Below are 19175 nucleotides of genomic sequence, written 5' to 3'. Positions count from 1 at the left end.
CTATACAGTTTTGTCTACAACTATATAAAAACCTGGGCTTCCCTTGTGGCTCAGTGGTGAAGAATCCACCTGCCAGTGCAGGAGACATGGATTCAATCCCTGGGTTGGGAAGATCCCCTGGTGAAGAAAATGGCAACCTGCTCCAGTATTCTTGCCTGGGAAATCCCATGGACAGAGGAGCGTGGTGGGCTACACAGTCCATGGGGTCACCAAAGAGTCAGACACAACTTAGTGACTCAACAACAACAATATATAAAAACCTATATGTTTAAAAAAAAACCCTATAAATAAGCGAATAAAAAATGGAAGAAACGAAGGTTTAGTATTTGCTATGATTATTGATAGAATTCTGATTGCAATTTCTTTTCTCAGATTTTCTAATTATTTTAGCAGTAAATATAGCCCATTTTTAAGATGAGACTTTTAAACAGATTTAAGAAGAATTTTCAGTTCAGGAACATCAGCAGTACTCTGTGGCAGTACTGGTTCCCCTTGGTGGGCTGATATGTGATCCTCATTTCCCTTACATATCCCCTGAGCTCTAGCCTCCACAAAAATGCCTTGGCTAGCTATAGGTCTCCCTGCATGTGTGTTTCAGGAGCACTGATTTCTGCTTAGAGGTCCCCAAATGACTCTCTTTGTCTATGATATCAGCTGTGATGGTTAGTTTTACATGTAACTTGATTGCACTACCGGGTGCCTAGATATTTAGCCAAACTTTATTCTGGGTGTTTCTGTTAGGGTGATTTGGATAAGTTTAACATTTAAATCAATAGACTGAGTGAAGCAGATTTTTCTCTGTAATATGTGTGGGCCTCATCCAATCAGTTGAAGGCCTAAAGAGAACAACAGGGCTGACCCTCACCTGAGTAGAAGTTCTCTCTTCTGGGACTTCCTCAGTGGTCCCGTGGTTTAGAATCCAGCTTCCAATGCAGGGGACCGTGGGTTCAGTCCCTGATCAGGGAACTAAGATCCCACATGCCGCTGGACAACTAAGCCCACACGCCACAACCAGAGAGCCCATGTGTCACAGCTGCTGAAGCCTGTGCGCTCTAGAGCCTGTGCGGCGCAACAAGAGAATCTCACACACCACAATGAAGACACAGCACACACAAAAAAGAAGTAAAGAGAATTCTTCTACCTGACAGTCTTGCACTAGGACAGTGGTGCTTTTTCCCATCTTGGACCCAAACTGAAACTTGGACCCAAACTTCGCTGTTCCTGTGTTCCAGGACTATAGACTGAGACTGAAACTAAATCATCGGCTCTTCTGGGTCTCCAGCTTGCTGAATCTGTTTGCAGATCTTGGGACTTGTCAGCCTTCAGGACCAACAGGAGATAGATAGGTAGGTAGATAGATAGATACATACATATATAGTTATTATAATAAAAGGAATGCGTGTGTGTGTGTATATATATATGTATGTATATATATGGTCTTCCCTGGTGTCTCAGTGGTAAAGAATCCACTTGCCAATGCAGGAGACACAGGTTTGATTCCTGGGTTGGGAAGATGCCCTGGAGAAGGAAATGGCAACCCATTCCAGTATTCTTGCTTGGGAAATCCCATGGACAGAGGAGCTGGTGGGCTGCAGTCCATGGGGTCGCAAAGAGTCAGACACGATTTAGCGACTAAACAACAACAACATGCATACACACGCATACACACACACACACTGTTGGTTCTGTTCCTCTGGAAAACCCTAAGACACTGGCAAAGTTTCACCTCCAGGTCCAAACTGGACCTTTCCAGAGAAGCCCACAACAAGATCCATCACACTGTGGCCTCAGGATGCCCCTGAGCTTTTGAGGGCAAGCAAGCTTGCTTCAAGGTTGCAAATAGCTAAGCGTCCCCAGAGTATGTTACTTTGGGAAACAGGAGGAAGTTGTTACTGAACCAGGCTCCTTTGCCCACCTCCCAGCAAGCCAAACCCTGAGGTTTCTAGCTGAAAAAGAGTTTATTCACAAGGCAGCCAAGCAAGGAGACAGGAGAACAAGTCACAAATCCACCTCCTTAAAGGTGAGGAGCTTGAGATTTTTGTGGGCTAAAGAAGCAGGCTGGTCTTTGACATAGGGAGAGTGGGTTGGAGAAAGGGAAAGGAGAGGTGATTGGTGTTCTGTGTAGACATACCTGGTTACAGCTTTCTTTCTGGGATGCATGTTCAAAAATAGAGACACCTAGCATGATCTCAGGGTGGAGTTTTAATCCCTTTGACGTCAAAAGTTCACTCACTGGATGACTACACAGGCCCAGCTGTGGTGTTGGCGGTCCCAACGAATCTTAGCTGGCTTGAGCTGGGGCAGAAGGTGACTCCAGTTTCCTGGAAAACAACTTAAGCCTTCTCCTGCCCATTTTTATAGTGAACTATTTGTCAAGAGGCATTGTCTATAAGGGTGGTTAAGAAGTCTGGTGATATACTACCTGGGCTACATGAAGCTTGGAGGGTGTGCAGTTTAAGAAAGGAAAAACATCGAAAGCAGGCTTGACTAAGTAAAGACAGGTTACAAGCAGAGGGCTTTTAACATGCTGTTCCATTATCTGCTATTCTGTAAGACACACGCAAGGACTTCTATTAAGGCACCAGCTTCTGTTAACCCTATGGGGTATGATTTCAGACTCTGTACTCGTATGCTAAAATTATGGGCTCAGAGGACGGAACATACTGTTCTTAGCTGAACCCAAAGAATTCTGACCAGGGCCGTGCTGCTGAAACTGATAGGCTGGGTAACAGTGGAAAATAAACTTAGCCAAGCCATGCTTAATTTTCTTCTCTGTCATATTTGGCCAACCTATTTTGTAGGGTGTTAGTGAGAATCAAATGAAATAGTAATGACAATGATAAAAGAAAATACTTAAATAGTATTTATTATATGCTAGACATTGTTTTAAGCACTTTTACATGTATGAACTTAAAATAGTAGTAAAAAATGTAAAAATTATAAAAGCATTCAGCAAAGGTTATGTGTTGGTATTAGAAATGTAATTACTAGTCACCATTATCATGTACTCTAAAAAATATGTATTTGGCTGCACCGGGTCTTAGTTGTAACAGGCAGAGTCTTTAGTTGCAGCGCATAAGCTCTTAGTTGTGGCATGTGGGATCTAGTTTGTTCCCTGACCAGGGATCAAACTCAGGCCACTTGCATTGCGAGTGCAGAGTCTTAGCCACTGGACTACCAGCGAAGTCCTTGTCATACACTTTTGTATAAGTAACTATATCCGGAAGCAAGTTCTTGCCCTAACAGATATTGCAGTGACCACTGAGATATTGACGGTGACCAGGAAACAAATGATCTAGCCAGCCAGATGGGGCAATCTGTGCTTACTCTAGGAAGCCCCATGGTCTTATCCACATGACAAAACCTGCCTTTCCCAGTTGAAGGACATGGACACTGATAATACCCAAGCTGCTCGCTGCCCAGCTCTCAGACTATACGTTGTCCATGTTGTCCTCTCTTTTTTCATCAGCCTCTTGAACTCTCTGTCCTGCAGAAGCCGTATTATCTTTTTTTTTTCTTCCTTCTCCATTGCATCTTCCAAGTGCTGATTACCTTTCTCGAGCTTTGGGGTCCAAATTGATTAGACACAGTGGCACAAAACAAGAGAGAACTGGTTCTTCATTACTTGACCCAACCAGGTCTGTTTTTTTCTTTTTTTTTTTTTGAACTGTGTTGTTCAGAACTGAAAAGACACTTGTGTTCAAAAAAAAGATGAAGATTTATGTCTCCTGCCAAAGAAAAAAGATGAGCAGGGAAAAGTCCAGGGTACTCTGCACAGGAAGAGGGGTCTGCCTCTCCCTATGATTAAGGCCACCATTCACCCAAGTATTCCCAAGACAGTCCTGGTTTCCAGTTATTGTCTCAGAGTAATCCTTCATAGAGCTGCTTTCACTATCTGAAGCGTGTGGGTTTGGGTGATAAATCATATGGTTACTTTATTTATGCTGCTTCCTGAAGTTGATTTTTCTGGCTACTAATAAACAAAGAATCTGATGGTCCACATCCTTTGTCTGAATCCACATTCTTGATCATTTGGCTTGATGTTTCCTAAAACATTTATTCTTTTGTGGCAAAGAAAAGTCCCAACACTCATTGCCCAAAGTTGGTGATCTGAACACAGGATTTCCTGATAAAATTGCTTTGTAGTTCAGAATCCTATCTTCATGTTTTTACCCATACATGCTCCACACAGAGATGATGAACAAGGAGGTGTGATGTCCTTCAGGGACATGACATGCTTCTCTGGGCAGCTCCACTAGGATTTAGGATCCATGAGGTTCCACTACTGAGAAAGGAAACCTTCCACCATTCATGGAAAATATCCCCAGGTTCACTTGCCAGAAACAGGCAGGCACCCAGAACATCAGCTTTTTTAAAAAAAAGTCTGTACTTTCTCAACAATTAGTGGCCCAGTGCCATTAGAGATGTCATTTGTCACAGTATAAACTGCAAAGGAACACAAGGAAGCAGAATGAAGAGAAGAACAAAGAGCTGTTAAGAGATGCTTCTTCTTTAGATCTTTCAGTATGCAGTTTTATGAAGTTCTTAGGATTTTCTCAGCAAGTAGAGCAATTCAGTGAATGAATTCAAAAGCTTTAAAAAATATCCTCTCAAATTATTTCTTCTTCTTTTTCTTTAGATGTGAAAGGGAAATGAAGAGAAAAGAAGACACATTCATTCTGTTCAGTAAATATTTTTTGAGGTGCCAGGTATGTTTCTGATGCTGGGAATACAGCAGTAGTTAAATAGACAAAGAACTGCCTCTTGCAGTTGACATTCTAATCATAGAGAAAAATGATAAGCAAAGAAACAAGTACAGAATAGAATGATCATAAGTGACTGGGGTGCAATTTTTAGATGGGAGGTCGGGCCAGGAAAGGACAGAGTGGGTAATAGCTCCCTGCTTCTAGTGTGACTCTTTTCAAACTAAAGTTCTTGGCCTTCAGCCAAAGGGCTTCATATTCTTTCTGGAACTTCTGAGGAAGAACTCCTTTGCCTGAGTCCCAGACCGGGCCCTTGATACACTAAAGGACTTTTAAAAATCCTCTCTCAAGACAGGCACTTAGCAAGGAACACAATTGTTGTCTTGCAGCAAAATCTTATGTTTGAATGTCAAAAGCTAAATATTATCCCAGTCTATCTTTTTAGTCTCTCAATAATAAGTTGTATATCACCCTCAAGCAGAAGAATGGCTCAGGTAAACTGGAATAAAGAAAGGTAAAATGCAATAAGCACACGAATAATTTGAAAGATCTCACACCCTCATGATTACTAAGCTCATACTGAGTGCCAGACACTGTGCCAACACCTGACGGAACAATGTAAACAAAACAAGTGTTTTGCCTCAGACACAAGTGTAATGGAGTCATCTGTAAGATGAACAGTTGGGACCAGATTGGTGTTTCTCAGTGTTATTTGCATTTGAGACAGGACAGTATTTTAGTGTCAGTTCAGTTGCTCAGTCGTGTCCAACTCTTTGCGACCCCATGGGCTGCAGCATGCCAGGCTTCTCTGTCCATCACCAACTCCCGGAGCTTACCCAAACTCATGCCCATTAAGTCGGTGATGCCACCCAACCATCTCATCCTCTGTCATCCCTTTCTCCTCCCGTCTTCAATCTTTCCCAGCATCAGGGTCATTTCCAGTGAGTCAGTTCTTCCCATCAGGTGACCAAAGTATTGGAGTTTCAGCTTCAGCATCCATCTTTCCAATGAGTATTCGGGACTGATTTCCTTTAGGATGGACTGGTTGGATCTCCTTGCAGTCCAAGGGACTCTCAAGAGTCTTCTCCAACATCACAGTTCAAAAACATCAATTCTTTGGTGTTTAGCTTTCTTTATAGTCCAACTCTCACATCCATACATGACTATTAGAAAAACCATAGCTTTGACTAGATGGACCTTTGTCGGTAAGGTAATGTCTCTGCTTTTTAATATGCTGTCTAGGTAATACCAAGCCATCCTGCACTTGGTAGGGATTTTAGCATTCCTGTTCCTTGCTGTCTTCCTTGCTAGGGCCTCCATAACAAAATCTCTCAGGCTGGATGGCTTAAACATCAGAAATGTAATTCTCAGCGTTCTAGAGTCTAGAAGTCCAACACCAAGGTGTCGACAGTTTGATTTATCCTGAGGCCTTTCTCCTTAGCTTATAGATGGTCGTCTTCTTGCTGGGTCCTCCCATGGCCTTTTCTTTGTATGCTCACATCCCTGGTGTTTGTTCCTTCTTGTAAGGACCCTGGTGTTTGTCCCTTCTTGTAAGGACATCAGTCCTATTGAGTCAGGACCCCACCTTTATGAGCTCATTTAACCCAAATTACCTACTTAAAAGCTCTGTATTCAAATATAGTCACACTGAGGGGTTAAGATTTCAACATACAAACTTCAAGGGGAGACAATTCAGTTCATAGCACTTGGCTAACTGACTACCGGTAGTGCCAATCAAAGATAACCAAAGATATTCCGATCTCTTCACAAATGGATCCTAAGAGGATGGTCTACAATATTGAATATTTTCATAGCTACTTTACTTGATTATGAATGCCTGTTTACCTACCAGTCTTGGCTATCATCTGATGACAGGAGAGATGATTCTTTGCAAAAAGTGCTTTTTATTTTTTGGCCTTGCTGCATGGCTTCTGGGATCTTAGTTCCCCAAGCAGGGATTGAACCCAGGCCCTTGACGATGAAAACACTGAGTCCTAACCACTGGACCACAAGGGAAATCCCAAAAAGTACTTTCTGAACCAACTCCAAGAGAAATCCAGTGCGGTACTTCTTTCATGAGGTAAAGCTGATAATATCACCTCTCTTTCAGAGTTTGCTTATCCTAAATTAATACACTGTGAAGCACAGGCAGAGAGACTTAAGACTTATCTATATAGTCCTCCTTAGATTGAATAAACTTTTTTTGACAAATGAATATCATAAAAGTCAATAGCATCTGTTCTAAGATCTAAAATGAATAGGATTTAATGAGGAATGTAGAGGGAAAAAGTCTCAGGGGGATTAAAAAGTGATTTCTAGATAGAAGGAGAAAAAAAAGCATGACCCTTCAGCTGAGCTGCAGTTAAGATATTAAACATGGTAACCAGGAAGTCTTTTGCATGTGATTTACATATTAATACCATGTATTGGAGTAGGAAATGGCAACCCACTCCAGTATTCTAGCCTGGAGAATTTCATGGACAGAGGAACCTGTAGGGCTACAGTCCCTGGAGTTGCAGAGTCCTGAGTGACTGAATACACACCCACACACACTCACAGACTGAGTAGTTATAGTGCCAAGTATGGCAATATGAGCATTCCACATATGTTATTATTTGATTTAATATTGTAAAAATCAACTAAAATAAGATATTTCTACAGCTCCTCAACTCTTCCTCAACCTCCCCCCTTCACCTTCCATACACACACCTCTTGAGCCAACTAGGAAACAGAGATACCAAGAATAAGAAATGATGATGCCCTGGCCTACGGAAGTGATGGTGGGAAAGCTGAGGTGTGGACACATTTGAGAGCTGTTCAGGGGCAGGATCAGCAGAATTTAGTGACTTTGGGTTGGTTACGGGCTAAGGGAAATGAATAGTCTAAGTTGGTGCTGGGAGCAACTTTCTGCCTGGGGGTGGCATTCACTGCAGAAGAATATCCAGGAGAAGGCATGGGTTCATGACTTCGAAAGAGATCTATAGGGCTGTCATTGGGCAGGACAGGTTTTGTTGAGGGCCTCCACTCCCTCTGCTTCCTTTTATCTCAAGCTCTTTGTGTCAGTTTCCTCAATATGCAAAGAGCTGGACAACTCGCCCCTTCATCATGCAGGATGGCTGTGAGGATGAGGTGAGAGAATGGATAGCCAGTGTCTGGGCTACAGAAAGCCTCGCACAAATATTATTCTCCACCTTCCTTCCTCCTGCCAACTCTGGGTCTGTGATTCTACAGATGCTACTCATCCTGACCCGTGAGTATATCAACACCTCTAGGGATGGGCTGAGAGGCAAAGGATAAAATGAAGAGGCTGGAGGAGGTAACATCTCGTAGGTGGTGGTGGTTTATTTGATAAGTCGTGTCTAACTCTTTGCCCATGGACAGTAGCCTACCAGGCTCCTCTGTTTCCCAGGCAAGAATGCTACAGTGGGTTGCCATTTCCTTCTCCAGGGGATCTTCTTGACCCAGGGACGAAACCCGTGTCTCCTGCATTGGCAGGCGGATTCTTTACCATCTGAGCCACCAAGGAAGCCCCAATATCTAGGAGGGGTGCTGACAATCGGTAGCTTGGTCTGAAGTTAAGAGGGCAGGTGCACAGTTGGAGATAGGAGACTGGTATCTGAGAGAGCAAGCGGAAAGATGTCCTGAAGAAATTCCCCTGTTTTCATAGTTCTGACTGGTAACCACTCTGCCTTCCAGCATTTGGTGTATTTAGAAATGCATCAGGTGCCCTTTGCCATAGTCCAGGCTTCATAATGTGTACTCACACCTCAGATTTCCAGATGGTGTCCTTCTGGGTTCCTGAAAATCTTGACACCGGTTTTGCAACTTTCTACATCATTCATCATTCAGCTCTAAAACAGAACTGGCCCTAAGAACTGGCATTCTCATCTACAGCCAGATTGAGGCCTGCTTCATCTTGATCCTCTGTCTGCTGGAGGGTGACTGGCTTGCAGTAGGGTAGGAGCCAGAATGGGAACATTGGGGACAACTAACCGTAGAGAAAATCTGGCCAAAGAGGAGAAGGGGCCCTTAATATTATGGAGACTGGTGTTTGGCACCCAGCAAAATTCTTTCTCTGTCTTGTATTTAATTCCATATGGTTCCTGTTAGAGAATATCCATGCTTATAACCCTTTATTACATTCAGATTTTACTTTTGTTAAATCTCATTGCTACAAATATCACGTTTGTTTTAAGATTATACTGGGATGCGTTACTCTGCAGCATTATTTTAATTTTGTGGCAGTCTCACCAAACAGCTGCCTCTGGAGCCACCTGCTGACACAGTTTAGAATTCTGAGCATTTAACGTGACTAAGGAAAGAGCATTCCAGGCTAGTATGAGAAAGGGACAATCTAGACTCTGAGCTGTTGATCCCCTTTATTTGCTGTACCAGAATAAAATCCATACAGACATTTCTTTTCCTTCCCAACCCAAACACCCATCCCTCCCACCCATTTTGAAAAAAGATGTTGTAGTTTCTTTGACATCTGTTTCAATAAAATGGTCCTCTGCCTTGGAAATTTATGGTTTTTGGTTTGCAATATCTTTGGCGCTCTGTGCCAGCTCATACATATTCCTTAAACTGAGTCTGTATTCCATTAGAATCCATCTTGGAGGTGCTGAGCATGGGCACTTGGAGCAGGGATTATTTCAGTAGAAATTCTTGGCACATATTCTCAGGCCAAATTATGCAGGGAGAAGTGGGAGGAGAGATGATGGGAAAAAAAAAAAAAAAAAAAAGCCAAAGATCTGCTCAAAGCACTGGAAAGCCCACCACTAAAAATAAGTAATCCTCAGACCTGGGAAGATGCCCATCATACCCAAGTCACTGTGGCTGAGGTTTGATCTCTTAGTTAAGAGTCACAAATCTTGTATGTGAGGCAAAGAACTTGCTGATTAGGACATCATGCTGCTTCTCATGACATGACCTTGCCCCATCTGCCAATCAGGGATTCCATCTTTTAAACCACCTTCTGGTTTAAATAACCCTGCAAAGGATAAAACCTGACAATGGACAATTTAGTATAAGCTGCTCTGCTCATATTATCAGATCAACAAAATACCATATATCCTGGGTGGCTTAAACACCAGAAATTTACTTCTTTATGGTTCTGAAGGTCGGAAGTCTGAGATCAGGGTGCCAATATGTGCCCTCACATGGAATGGAGAGAGAGGATGTGTGATGAGGGGAGAGGGGAATATCAATCTTTGGTGTCTTTTCTTATAAAGGCATTAATCCCATCATGAGGGTCCCATTCTTATGACCTCATCTAGACCCAATTACTTCCCAAAGGCCCCACCTCCTAATACCATCACATTGGGTGTTTAGGGTTTCAACATATGAATTTGTGGGGAGGGGCACAATTCACGCCATAGCAAGTACCAAGTTTATCTCTCAGTCACATGAGTATTCCTGGGCTGTGGAAAAGAGCAGAGAGGCGTTTCTTCCTCTGGTGGTTGTGGTGGTGGTGATGGTGAGAGTGGTAGACAATCAGCGGTGGTGGGGCACTTTTCACCATCCGAGGAGACTCGAAGGATGCGGGGAAGAAGGACTGGATTGGTTCCTGTTGTATAACAAGAATTTGTCTGGTCTTTGTCCCTGGGTCCTGGAAGTGAGGGGCTTCCCAGGTGGCTCAGTGGTGAAGAATCCACCTACCAATGAAAGAGACTCGGGAGACATGGGTTCAGTTCCTGGGTTGGGAAGGTACCCTGGAGAAGGAAATGGCAACCCACTTCAATGTTCTTGCCTGGGAAATCCCATGGAGAGAGGAGCCTGGCGGGCTACCATCCACGGGGTTGCAGAGTCAGACATGACGGAGCACACGCGCACACACAGGCTTGTGAAAGACAGGACTTACTAGAGTTGTTGGAGGACAGTGAGGAGAGTGCAGTGCCCCCTCAAAAGAGTGCTTCTAGAAGAAAGCAGTGTCAAAACTCCTGAAAGAGGACTTGGGAACCAAAAAATACTCATGTGCTAAGAACGCAGAGGTCATTGATAATCTTAGTGATTTATTGTTTTTTACTACAGGAGAAATGAGTTAAAAGATGAGTTGGAAATGATAAAATGGAAACTTCAGGCGTTAAAAAATAAGAAAGAAAAACTGAAGGACTATTTGGGGATGGTGGTGGGAGAGTCAGGAGTTTAGTTGATAGTGTAAGGATCCCATGAAGGTAAGAAGGAAAGTGACCGGCAGTGGAGGGCTCCTTTAAAATGCGAAGGACCAATCCGCTGTTGTAATTGGAGGGAAGGAAGAGATGGTTGCAGTGCAGACTTAGATTGATGCGGGGAGATGAAGGGATTGATTTCTAGTTTCTCTGTAATGAAAGAGGAGAGTTTGTTTCACCAAATATTATTCGTAACGTTGCCTCTATAAAACATAAAACAACAACGTAAACTAGTTGTTTTATATGTGGATGGATGCCTTCGCGCCCTGTTTCATAGATAGCTAAATATATACCTCCCAGTTCACAGCGGTGGGAAACAGAGTCGGCGCTTAACAAATACTCGCTTCATTTTAATTCCAGTGATGATAAGAAATCTGATGATGCCCCGATGGCAAGGAAAAGTATCAGCTCCATCTGGTCCCCCATTATAAGGTACCTGATAAATGTGAGGGATGAGAATCAGAGTCGGCAAACGCGTCCACAAGGAAGAGGAATACCACCGGCACACTCCTTCTTGTCCGGGACCCTAAGTGTTAAGATCAACGAGAGCCAGCCACCACTGTTTTCTAGAGAGGCTCCATCAAGCCCACTGTGGGAGAAGAGGGAACTTCCTGTTTCTGACTTCCGGGTTTGAGAGGTTAGGGCCTTAGGTTGGCGGGGTCAGAAGTAGAGTGGGCTCCTAATCCCGGGCCTGCTGGGTGTGCGGGGCGCCTTGTATGTAGCCCCCAGAACAGTGAGTTCCTCCTCGGGGAGGGGAACGGAGCCGAGGGTTTCGGACAAGAGGAGCGGAAGCTGCGTCGCCCAGGCTGCAATGTTCATCCTGCAAAGGACTACGGCTGCTGTGAAGGGCGAAGGCCCAGCATCTCCAGCAGCTCGGGCCACCGCGCCTCCCTCCCCTCAGACGTCCCTGGAAGGACCGTGTCGACTGGAGACGATCTGTTCCCCTGGGACTCACACGCAGTGTACCCGACCTGTGCTCCCAGCCGGCGCTTTTTAAAGCTAAGCTTCAGGAATTGCATTTTCTTTGGGAGTCAAGCCGAAGCACTGCCCCGTTCCTAAATTACCTTTTTGCTCTAGGCAGTAAAAACAGCCTTTCTCTGTGGCGTGACATCTTAGGGACAGCCTTTTAATACCAACTGTGGCCTTAAGTTTGCTACCGTTTTGCTGAGCCAGTGTTCCTGAGGGCTCCTCTGATACCAAAATTAATAAGTTTCTTAGCAGGGAAAATGGTAGCACGGGTATCTTACGTAGACTAATGCTTCTTTTGTAAGGACCGTGATAGAAGTATGTAACTCCGATGGTAAAACATATTATTCCATTTGAACAACTTTTTTTTTCGTTCAGGTGTATGCTCTTTTCCCTACACAAACATTGGACATACTTGTAATTTAGACAAGTTTCATATATATATATAGAAGGTGCTTAGAGAATACCAGCTTCTTTTGATATAAGGTCTAGGGATATAAATTGGTTTTCTAAAAATGCAGTCAATATAGGAATTCCCTGGCAGGCCAGTGATTAGGGCTTGGTAGTCTCATGGCAGGGCCTGGGGTTCAATCCCTGTTTGGAGAACTAAGATCCCTCAAAGGTTTGTGGTGCAGGCATTAGGGGAGGTGCTGGTGATGGAAGTCAATATATTACAAAATAAAAGGCCTGATCATTTGCTGGTTGGAATTATGCCCGGTTTCTGCTTTCTTCTCTAGTTGTTTACTATAATAGACAAGAGTATTAAATTCAGTGTCCAACAAATTTGGGACTGAATCCTGCTCTACCATGTTCCGGTTGTGTGACCTTGGGAGAGTTTCTTAATGTCTGTTTTGTTCACCTATAACATGCTGGTACCTGTTTGTTTATACAAGGCTTTCCTGAGGGCTCAGTGGTAAAGAATCCACTTGCTAATGGAGGAGATGTGGGTTCTATCGCTGGGTTGGGAAGATCCCCTATAGAAGGAAATGGCAACCCACTCCAGTATTCTTGCTTGGGAAATTCCATGGGCAGAGGAGACTGGTGGGCTACAGTCCATGGGGTTGCAAAAGAGTTGGACATGACTTAGGAACAACAACAGCAATATTTTTATACACTTCAGGGAGCTCTTGAAAGAATTACATGAGAAATGTTATGTGTAAGGTATCTGGTTCACTGCATGACATAACAGGCAGTAACAGATTGAAAAGTATAAGTCTTTTATTTTCTATGTGTGTGCCTTCTTTTAAACTCTCATTTTTCTTGAATTGTGCTATTTTTTAATATCCTAAAATGGATGCCAAGTCCATATATAATTGCCTTCCAGTCCCTCAAGTAGGTCAGGGGTTGTAATTGGGTCCAGAAGATAAAGCTTAGGCTGAAAGGGATTTTGTGATTATGATAGTAAGAGGTAAGGAAGAGGTCCCTTGTTAGCCTACCTTTTATATTTAGAGATTATTGGCTGTAATTCTTTTAGCTCTACTTTGTCTTAATTTATTGTTACTAGTCAAGTAAATCCTAACTTTTGTTTGAAATTAACTTCAAAGGTTTCATCCTTCTGTCAAGGACCCACTTATTCTTTGTAAATGAAACAGTTTCTCTTTAGCTGCTTTTTATACCTGCGTATTGATTCGATGCCTTTTCCAAAAAACTACTTCAGTTTTTCAACCAAAAGTGTTTCTGAGTTCCAAGTGGACAGTATTAATATTTATTCTATTTTTAAACCTTGATCCTCAGACTTTATTGCAAAGGTTTAATTTTTAAATTATTTCCCTGGGAAAGGTAAATTGGATTAATGCTTAATCCTGAATAACTTGAATCTGAGGTTAGATTTTCTGAAAGGATTTTCAAAAGCCCATGTTTCTTATATTCAGTATGGTCTGCAGAACATTAAATGCTTAACAGTTGTTGTGTTGCAATGGTTGGAAGGAAGGAAGGAGAAATGTTAACAAATGCCTTTAAACATAACTTGTTTCCTTCTACAGGATTTCTGATCCCTAATCTGACTGATCATTGTGATGGAACAAGAGCAAAAACTATTGGTCTCAGATTCTAATGGCTTCACAAAGGAGGAGAGTTTGAAAAGCGGTATTACAGGTGAGACATCAAGAAGATCTGAATCCTTTAGGAATTTGTTTTAAGACATGCTGTAGAATGTATAGAAAAATCAGGGCATTAGAATGAGAGACTTTGATTTCCCTGGTCTGTCACAAGCTATGAAAACTCTTTTAGCCTCAGTTTTCTCATCTTTAAGAAAAGGGAATGATAATATCTGTCTTGCATTTTTTTTTAAGATACTGAAACACTATATGCAAAACTACCATTCTTAATAAGTAGTGGGTATCATTGCTATTTCTTTGTTTGCTCAGATTTTAACTATTTTTTTTGTCTAGTTTTTACCTCAGATAGTGTTCTATTCACTTTCTCTCTTTAAAGTTTTCTAGAATAAAATTCAGTGAACTTATTTTTATTAATATTTTGATATCCACCATGGCAATTGGTGAGAACTGACCAGACACTTCATTACTGTTGTTATAAATACGAAAAATTCACCTGCTTCTGATGAACACATTGAATAAAAGAAGTAAAACTAGCTGTAAACACTTTTTTTCCCCCCAACTAATAATTGTTTAATATTCTTCTGGAAACACTTTTAAAATCTAAAACATTTTACAAGGTTTGAGTTTGTTATTCCCTCTCTTCCCCTGTAATTCAGAATTTCTTCCCCATGGCAGAGACTAGGGAATGTTTAGAGTATTTATTTATTCCTGCAGGAGATGAAAGTAAGAATAATTTGAAAACTGTTCAGTTCAGTAACTCCAAGGCAGATAAAGAGAGAGCCTCAAAATGGTCTAGAAGTGATGGCCCAGAAAATTGTAAGGATGAAGACACAAAAGAAATACTGTTGACAGGGTCCCAAGGAGGTAAAACTGAATGTGCTGATACCTGTGAGAATGATAGCAACTTGGAGAGTCAGAGAAATTGTACAGAAAAAGAGGAGGAACAACCCAATCACTGGGGATGGAGCCCAGGAGACCATACCGGGCCTGCTGGCCAGCAGAACCCATCCTTTGGGGACAGACCCTACAAATGTTCTGAATGTTGGAAAAGCTTCAGTAATAGTTCTCATCTTCGAACTCACCAGAGGACCCACTCAGGAGAAAAACCTTACAGATGTTCTGAGTGTGGAAAGTGCTTCAGTAACAGCTCTCACTTGATTCAGCACCTGAGAACACACACAGGCGAGAAGCCCTACCAATGTGGTGAATGTGGGAAAAGCTTCAGCAACACTTCCCATCTTATTATCCATGAAAGAACTCACACGGGAGAGAAACCCTATAAATGTCCCGAGTGTGCGAAGAGTTTCAGCAGCAGCTCTCACCTTATTCAGCATCACCGATCGCATACAGGTGAAAAACCATATGAATGTCCGGTTTGTGGGAAATGCTTCAGCCATAGTTATGTGCTTGTAGAACATCAGAGGACCCACACTGGAGAAAAACCTTATAAGTGCCCCGACTGTGGGAAGAGTTTTAGTCAGAGCTCTAGTTTGATTCGTCACCAGCGGACACACACTGGTGAGAAGCCCTATAAATGTCCTGAATGTGGAAAAAGCTTTGGTTGTAATTCTACTCTAATCAAGCATCAGAGAATACATACAGGAGAAAAACCCTATCAGTGTATAGAATGTGGGAAGAATTTCAGTCGAAGTTCGAACCTGGTTACACATCAGAAAATGCACACAGATGACAAAACCTATCAAAGTTCTGAATATGAAGAAAGTTTGAGTCAGAACTATAGCCTGATAGAAGAATGCAGAATCCAGCCAGGAGAGAAGCCATATAAATGTTGTGAATGTGGAAAGAGTTTTGGCCTCAGCTCTCATCTCATAAGACATCAGAGAACGCATACAGGAGAAAAACCTTACAGATGTTCTGAGTGTTGGAAAACTTTTAGTCAGAGTTCCACCCTGGTGATTCACCAAAGGACACACACGGGAGAGAAACCTTATAAATGTCCTGACTGTGGTGAGTGCTTCAGTCAGAGCTTTAACCTTATCAGGCACCGTAGGACCCACATGGGGGAAAAACCTTACAAATGTACTGACTGTGAGAAATGCTTCAGCCGAAGTGCCTACCTCAGTCAGCATCGGAAAATTCATGTAGGAAAATCTTTTGAGTCTCCTGAAGTGGAAGATTTTCCTCATGAATGGACTTGGAAAAACTATTCTGAGGAAATAGCACTCATCCCTTCATTTTCAATCCCAAGTTCATCTCCCTCCTGAGTCCTAAAGTCTGTTTCTTTTTCTTTTTTTTATCAAAAATTACAATTAAGATGTTCTCAGATCACACTGTTGCAAAATTTGTTTGGTTTGTTTGCCAAAACATGTGGGAAAAGTCAACTTCCCAGCTTAAAGGTTGGGAAGACCCAGATTATCAGGTCACCAGATTTGCCCAGTGAGAGATACTGCCAGTGATGGAGAGAAAGAAGAATATTTTTTATTTAAGGTAAGACAGTAATAGTTTCAAAGGAAAACATGGAGAGAAATCCTGGGAGACTAAAGATGAGATTGTCATTGAATCTTATTTCCTGTTGCCTGACTGGGTGGTGACAGAGCATTGCTGTCCTACGGGTTTGCCCAGAGAGAGATTTTTTTGGAACAGATAATGTGATCTCCTGGCTGTTTTGTTGAGTCTTAAGGAAGAGAAGACTAATTTTTTTCAAATATGTTATTTGCTAAAAATTAGGTTTTAGAACTGCATTGTTCGGTGCAACAGCCACTAGCCATATGTGGATAGCTAAGTTTAAATTGATTAAGATGAAATTTAAAATTGAGTTCTTTAGTCATGTAAACCCCTTGCTGAATGCTCAGTAGCCACTGGGGGCTGCTGTTTTAAATATCACAAAAAATTCTTTCGAGATCATTATTCTTGATGGTTCTTGTAGGAAATGTGCTCTGGGGATTCTGTTCTCCAAGAGGAATTACAATATAGTCTAGGAGTAGATAGAGTTTTGAAGGCACTAGGTCTAACGGTTCACTATTTTGATGATTGTATGTTTTAGATTCAACCATCTCAGTTATCTAGAGATATGATCCCATTGTCTTGGCCAAAGTCAGATTAAGAGGTAGGATTCATAATTCTGTTTTGAATTTTTCTGTCAAGTGGTCCTCTTCCCTCAGTTTTCCTATTATATAATTCTTCATCAGATCAAAGTCACTGGGTTCTTTTTCTATTAATTAACTCATTGGGTCTGAGCCAGTGTCCAGGGACAGCTTGCCAGTGGGGCCCCAGATTCCTAAGTTCCAGCCTCGGCAGTTTGCTTTTGCCTCTTGACGTACATGGTGTGTGGATCTGGTAACCAAGACACTATTCTCCCTGTTCATTTGTTCAGTGGGAATGGCGTGTTGTAAAGGATTAAGATATTTCCTCTGTCCCCACCTCCGTTTTTTCCTGCCACTGTAAAAAGGTAGATGTGTATAGGAAGGTCAGGACTTGCCCAGGATTTCATCTTTTTTTTTTGTGAGTCAAAAATATATTTTTTGAAGAATAAGTAGCGATGTATATTAGGAATGTGGAGCCAGAAGGGGCCAGTTACAGCTGGGGCAGGGGGCTCTCTGTGGCTGGTGGGTAGCTGAAGTCCATGGGGATTTTCTTCTGTGACTGTGATGCACCTGGTACTGGCAAGGCAACTTTGTCTTTTTATATTGTTTGGGATTTAAAAATGAATCAAAGCTGATAGTTAATGGTATTCAAGAAGTCTTTGGGGGTGATTTTCTGCTTTCAGAAAGGGGGAAAACATTTTGAGCATCTTTGGCTTTAGTGTGACCTCTTACTCAAGCATCCTGTTACCTTTGTATGTTAGGCAGTGTTACCCCAATTGTCTTAAACTGTGGTATCTGAGGATAAGTGTTTACAGTATTCTTTTTCTTTTTTAATTTATTTGTTTTTTAATTGAAGGATAATTGGTTTACAGAATTTTGTTATTGTCTGTCAAATCTCAACATGAATCAGCCATAGGTATACATACAGTATTCTTTATCGCGGACAACTGAGAGTTTGATGTTTGACGAGAGTCTGATTAATGATCAGTTGCAAAGAAGTAGCTGTTGGGGTGGTTCACAATCGTGGAGCCCATTATGTGTGGCAAGTAACCACTCTGAACTTGGTTCCTCATCTGTAAAATAGAGATAATGTCTACATTGCACGGTTTTGGTGAGTGTAAAATGAATGTTTGCAAAGCAGCTAGCACAGTGCTTAAAATATAGGTCTAAATAAATGGCAATTAGTTATTATTAATTGAAACAAATTGAAAAATATCCTCCATACATTTTCAGAAGCAACAGTACAGTCCCAAACTTTCCTGCTTGTGGATTTTTTATGATCAACCTCAGGAACCCCAAGGAATAAGGTATTATAAAAGCACAAGATTAATGTGTTTTAAGTCTGCAGACTGTTGAAAGCACTTTTATTTGATTTGGCTTATTGAATTTTGTTGTTGTTCATGAAACAAAAGGACTAAGTTTAAGTCAAGAAAGAAGAAAACAGCAAGTTCAGTTAATTTGCATCTGAAGATTAACAACTGTGTAACTTGTGTCCTGTTACTGTCCCACACTGTTATGACTGCCCACAATTATACAGAACCTGCTTCACAAACCTTGGTGCCTGTAGAGGCACATATGTTCACATTTTAGATGGATTTAGATGGGCTTCATTAGTAATTTGGCAAGAATCTCTTTGAGTTGAAAATTCAGAAAACCGAAGAGAGATTTGTCACTTAACAATGGAGAATTTAATGTAGTCAGATGTAATCCTATTTGATGCCTTTGCCTCACTTTAATGAGTCAGCAAATAGGTTCTTTGTTTAGCTCCCCCCAAAGTAAATATTCTCTGTATTCTCTGTTTTTCTTGCCAGCACAAAGGATTCAGCACCTGAATAAATAAAGCATTCTTATTAACAAGTGATGTTTCATAGTTTCTTTTTAATTAAAGAGAAGACTACTTCCTGTATTCATTTTTTCCTACTCAAAGTAGGGGCTTAGATATTTTAGCCCTACAGTGGAATGGGGAAGTTCATGTTAATGCTTATATTCAGAGATGTAGCAGGGCACTCACTCCCCAGTTGCTTTATAGCCTACCAGAAATATGCAAGTGTAAATCTCTGTTATAGTACCTGAGATAAAAGTTTGCTTTCATTGTTCTAAGCCATTCAAGTTTAATCTACCAGATGGTCTTCTCCTTGATGCTGTAGAAGTTTCCTTACTGATGATGAGAAAGAGGATTACAGTCTATGTGCCAATTGCTCCTATACTTTAGTCCCCGCCTTTGCCAGTAATCATTGT

The 19175-nt window shown here is 41.8% G+C and overlaps 1 protein-coding gene and 1 long non-coding RNA gene across 8 annotated transcripts; one reads left to right on the top strand and one right to left on the bottom strand.

Annotated features, from left to right (window-relative positions):
- Positions 1-10705: 10705 nt before the first annotated feature.
- On the bottom strand, positions 10706-11445 carry LOC129626617 (uncharacterized). Its single transcript, XR_008702085.1, has 2 exons — positions 11307-11445; positions 10706-11020 (listed from the first exon to the last, which is right to left on the bottom strand). It is a non-coding gene; the product is annotated as an uncharacterized LOC129626617 (long non-coding RNA).
- ZNF572 (zinc finger protein 572) lies at positions 11167-18795 on the top strand. Of its 7 annotated transcripts, none has more exons than XR_008702083.1 (4): positions 11730-11868; positions 13819-13930; positions 14608-16341; positions 18171-18795. XR_008702083.1 is itself a non-coding variant. In XM_055545824.1 (3 exons), the coding sequence occupies exons 2-3, from the start codon at positions 13852-13854 to the stop codon at positions 16116-16118; spliced, it is 1590 nt and encodes a 529-aa protein (XP_055401799.1). In that variant the 5' UTR covers positions 11167-11302; positions 13819-13851; the 3' UTR covers positions 16119-18795. The 7 variants fall into 7 exon arrangements, 5 of the variants coding, with proteins under 5 accessions (XP_055401799.1, XP_055401797.1, XP_055401794.1 ...); XR_008702084.1 differs by having other exon boundaries at positions 14608-18244; positions 18749-18795; XM_055545824.1 differs by lacking the exon at positions 11730-11868 and adding an exon at positions 11167-11302 and having other exon boundaries at positions 14608-18795.
- The last annotated feature ends 380 nt before the right edge of the window (positions 18796-19175 follow it).

The sequence above is a fragment of the Bubalus kerabau genome, chromosome 14 (assembly GCF_029407905.1).
Source record: "Bubalus kerabau isolate K-KA32 ecotype Philippines breed swamp buffalo chromosome 14, PCC_UOA_SB_1v2, whole genome shotgun sequence".
Taxonomy (NCBI): domain Eukaryota; kingdom Metazoa; phylum Chordata; class Mammalia; order Artiodactyla; family Bovidae; genus Bubalus; species Bubalus kerabau.
The sequence above is the reverse complement of the archived record's forward strand: the minus strand, read 5'-3'. Positions and strand labels throughout refer to the sequence as shown.

Coding starts and splice junctions, on each gene's coding strand:
- ZNF572 (XM_055545824.1), top strand. CDS start 13,852: ATGGAACAAGAGCAAAAACTATTGGTCTCAGATTCTAATGGCTTCACA. Junction 13,931..14,607: donor TTTGAAAAGCGGTATTACAG/GTGAGACATCAA, acceptor TTATTCCTGCAG/GAGATGAAAGTAAGAATAAT.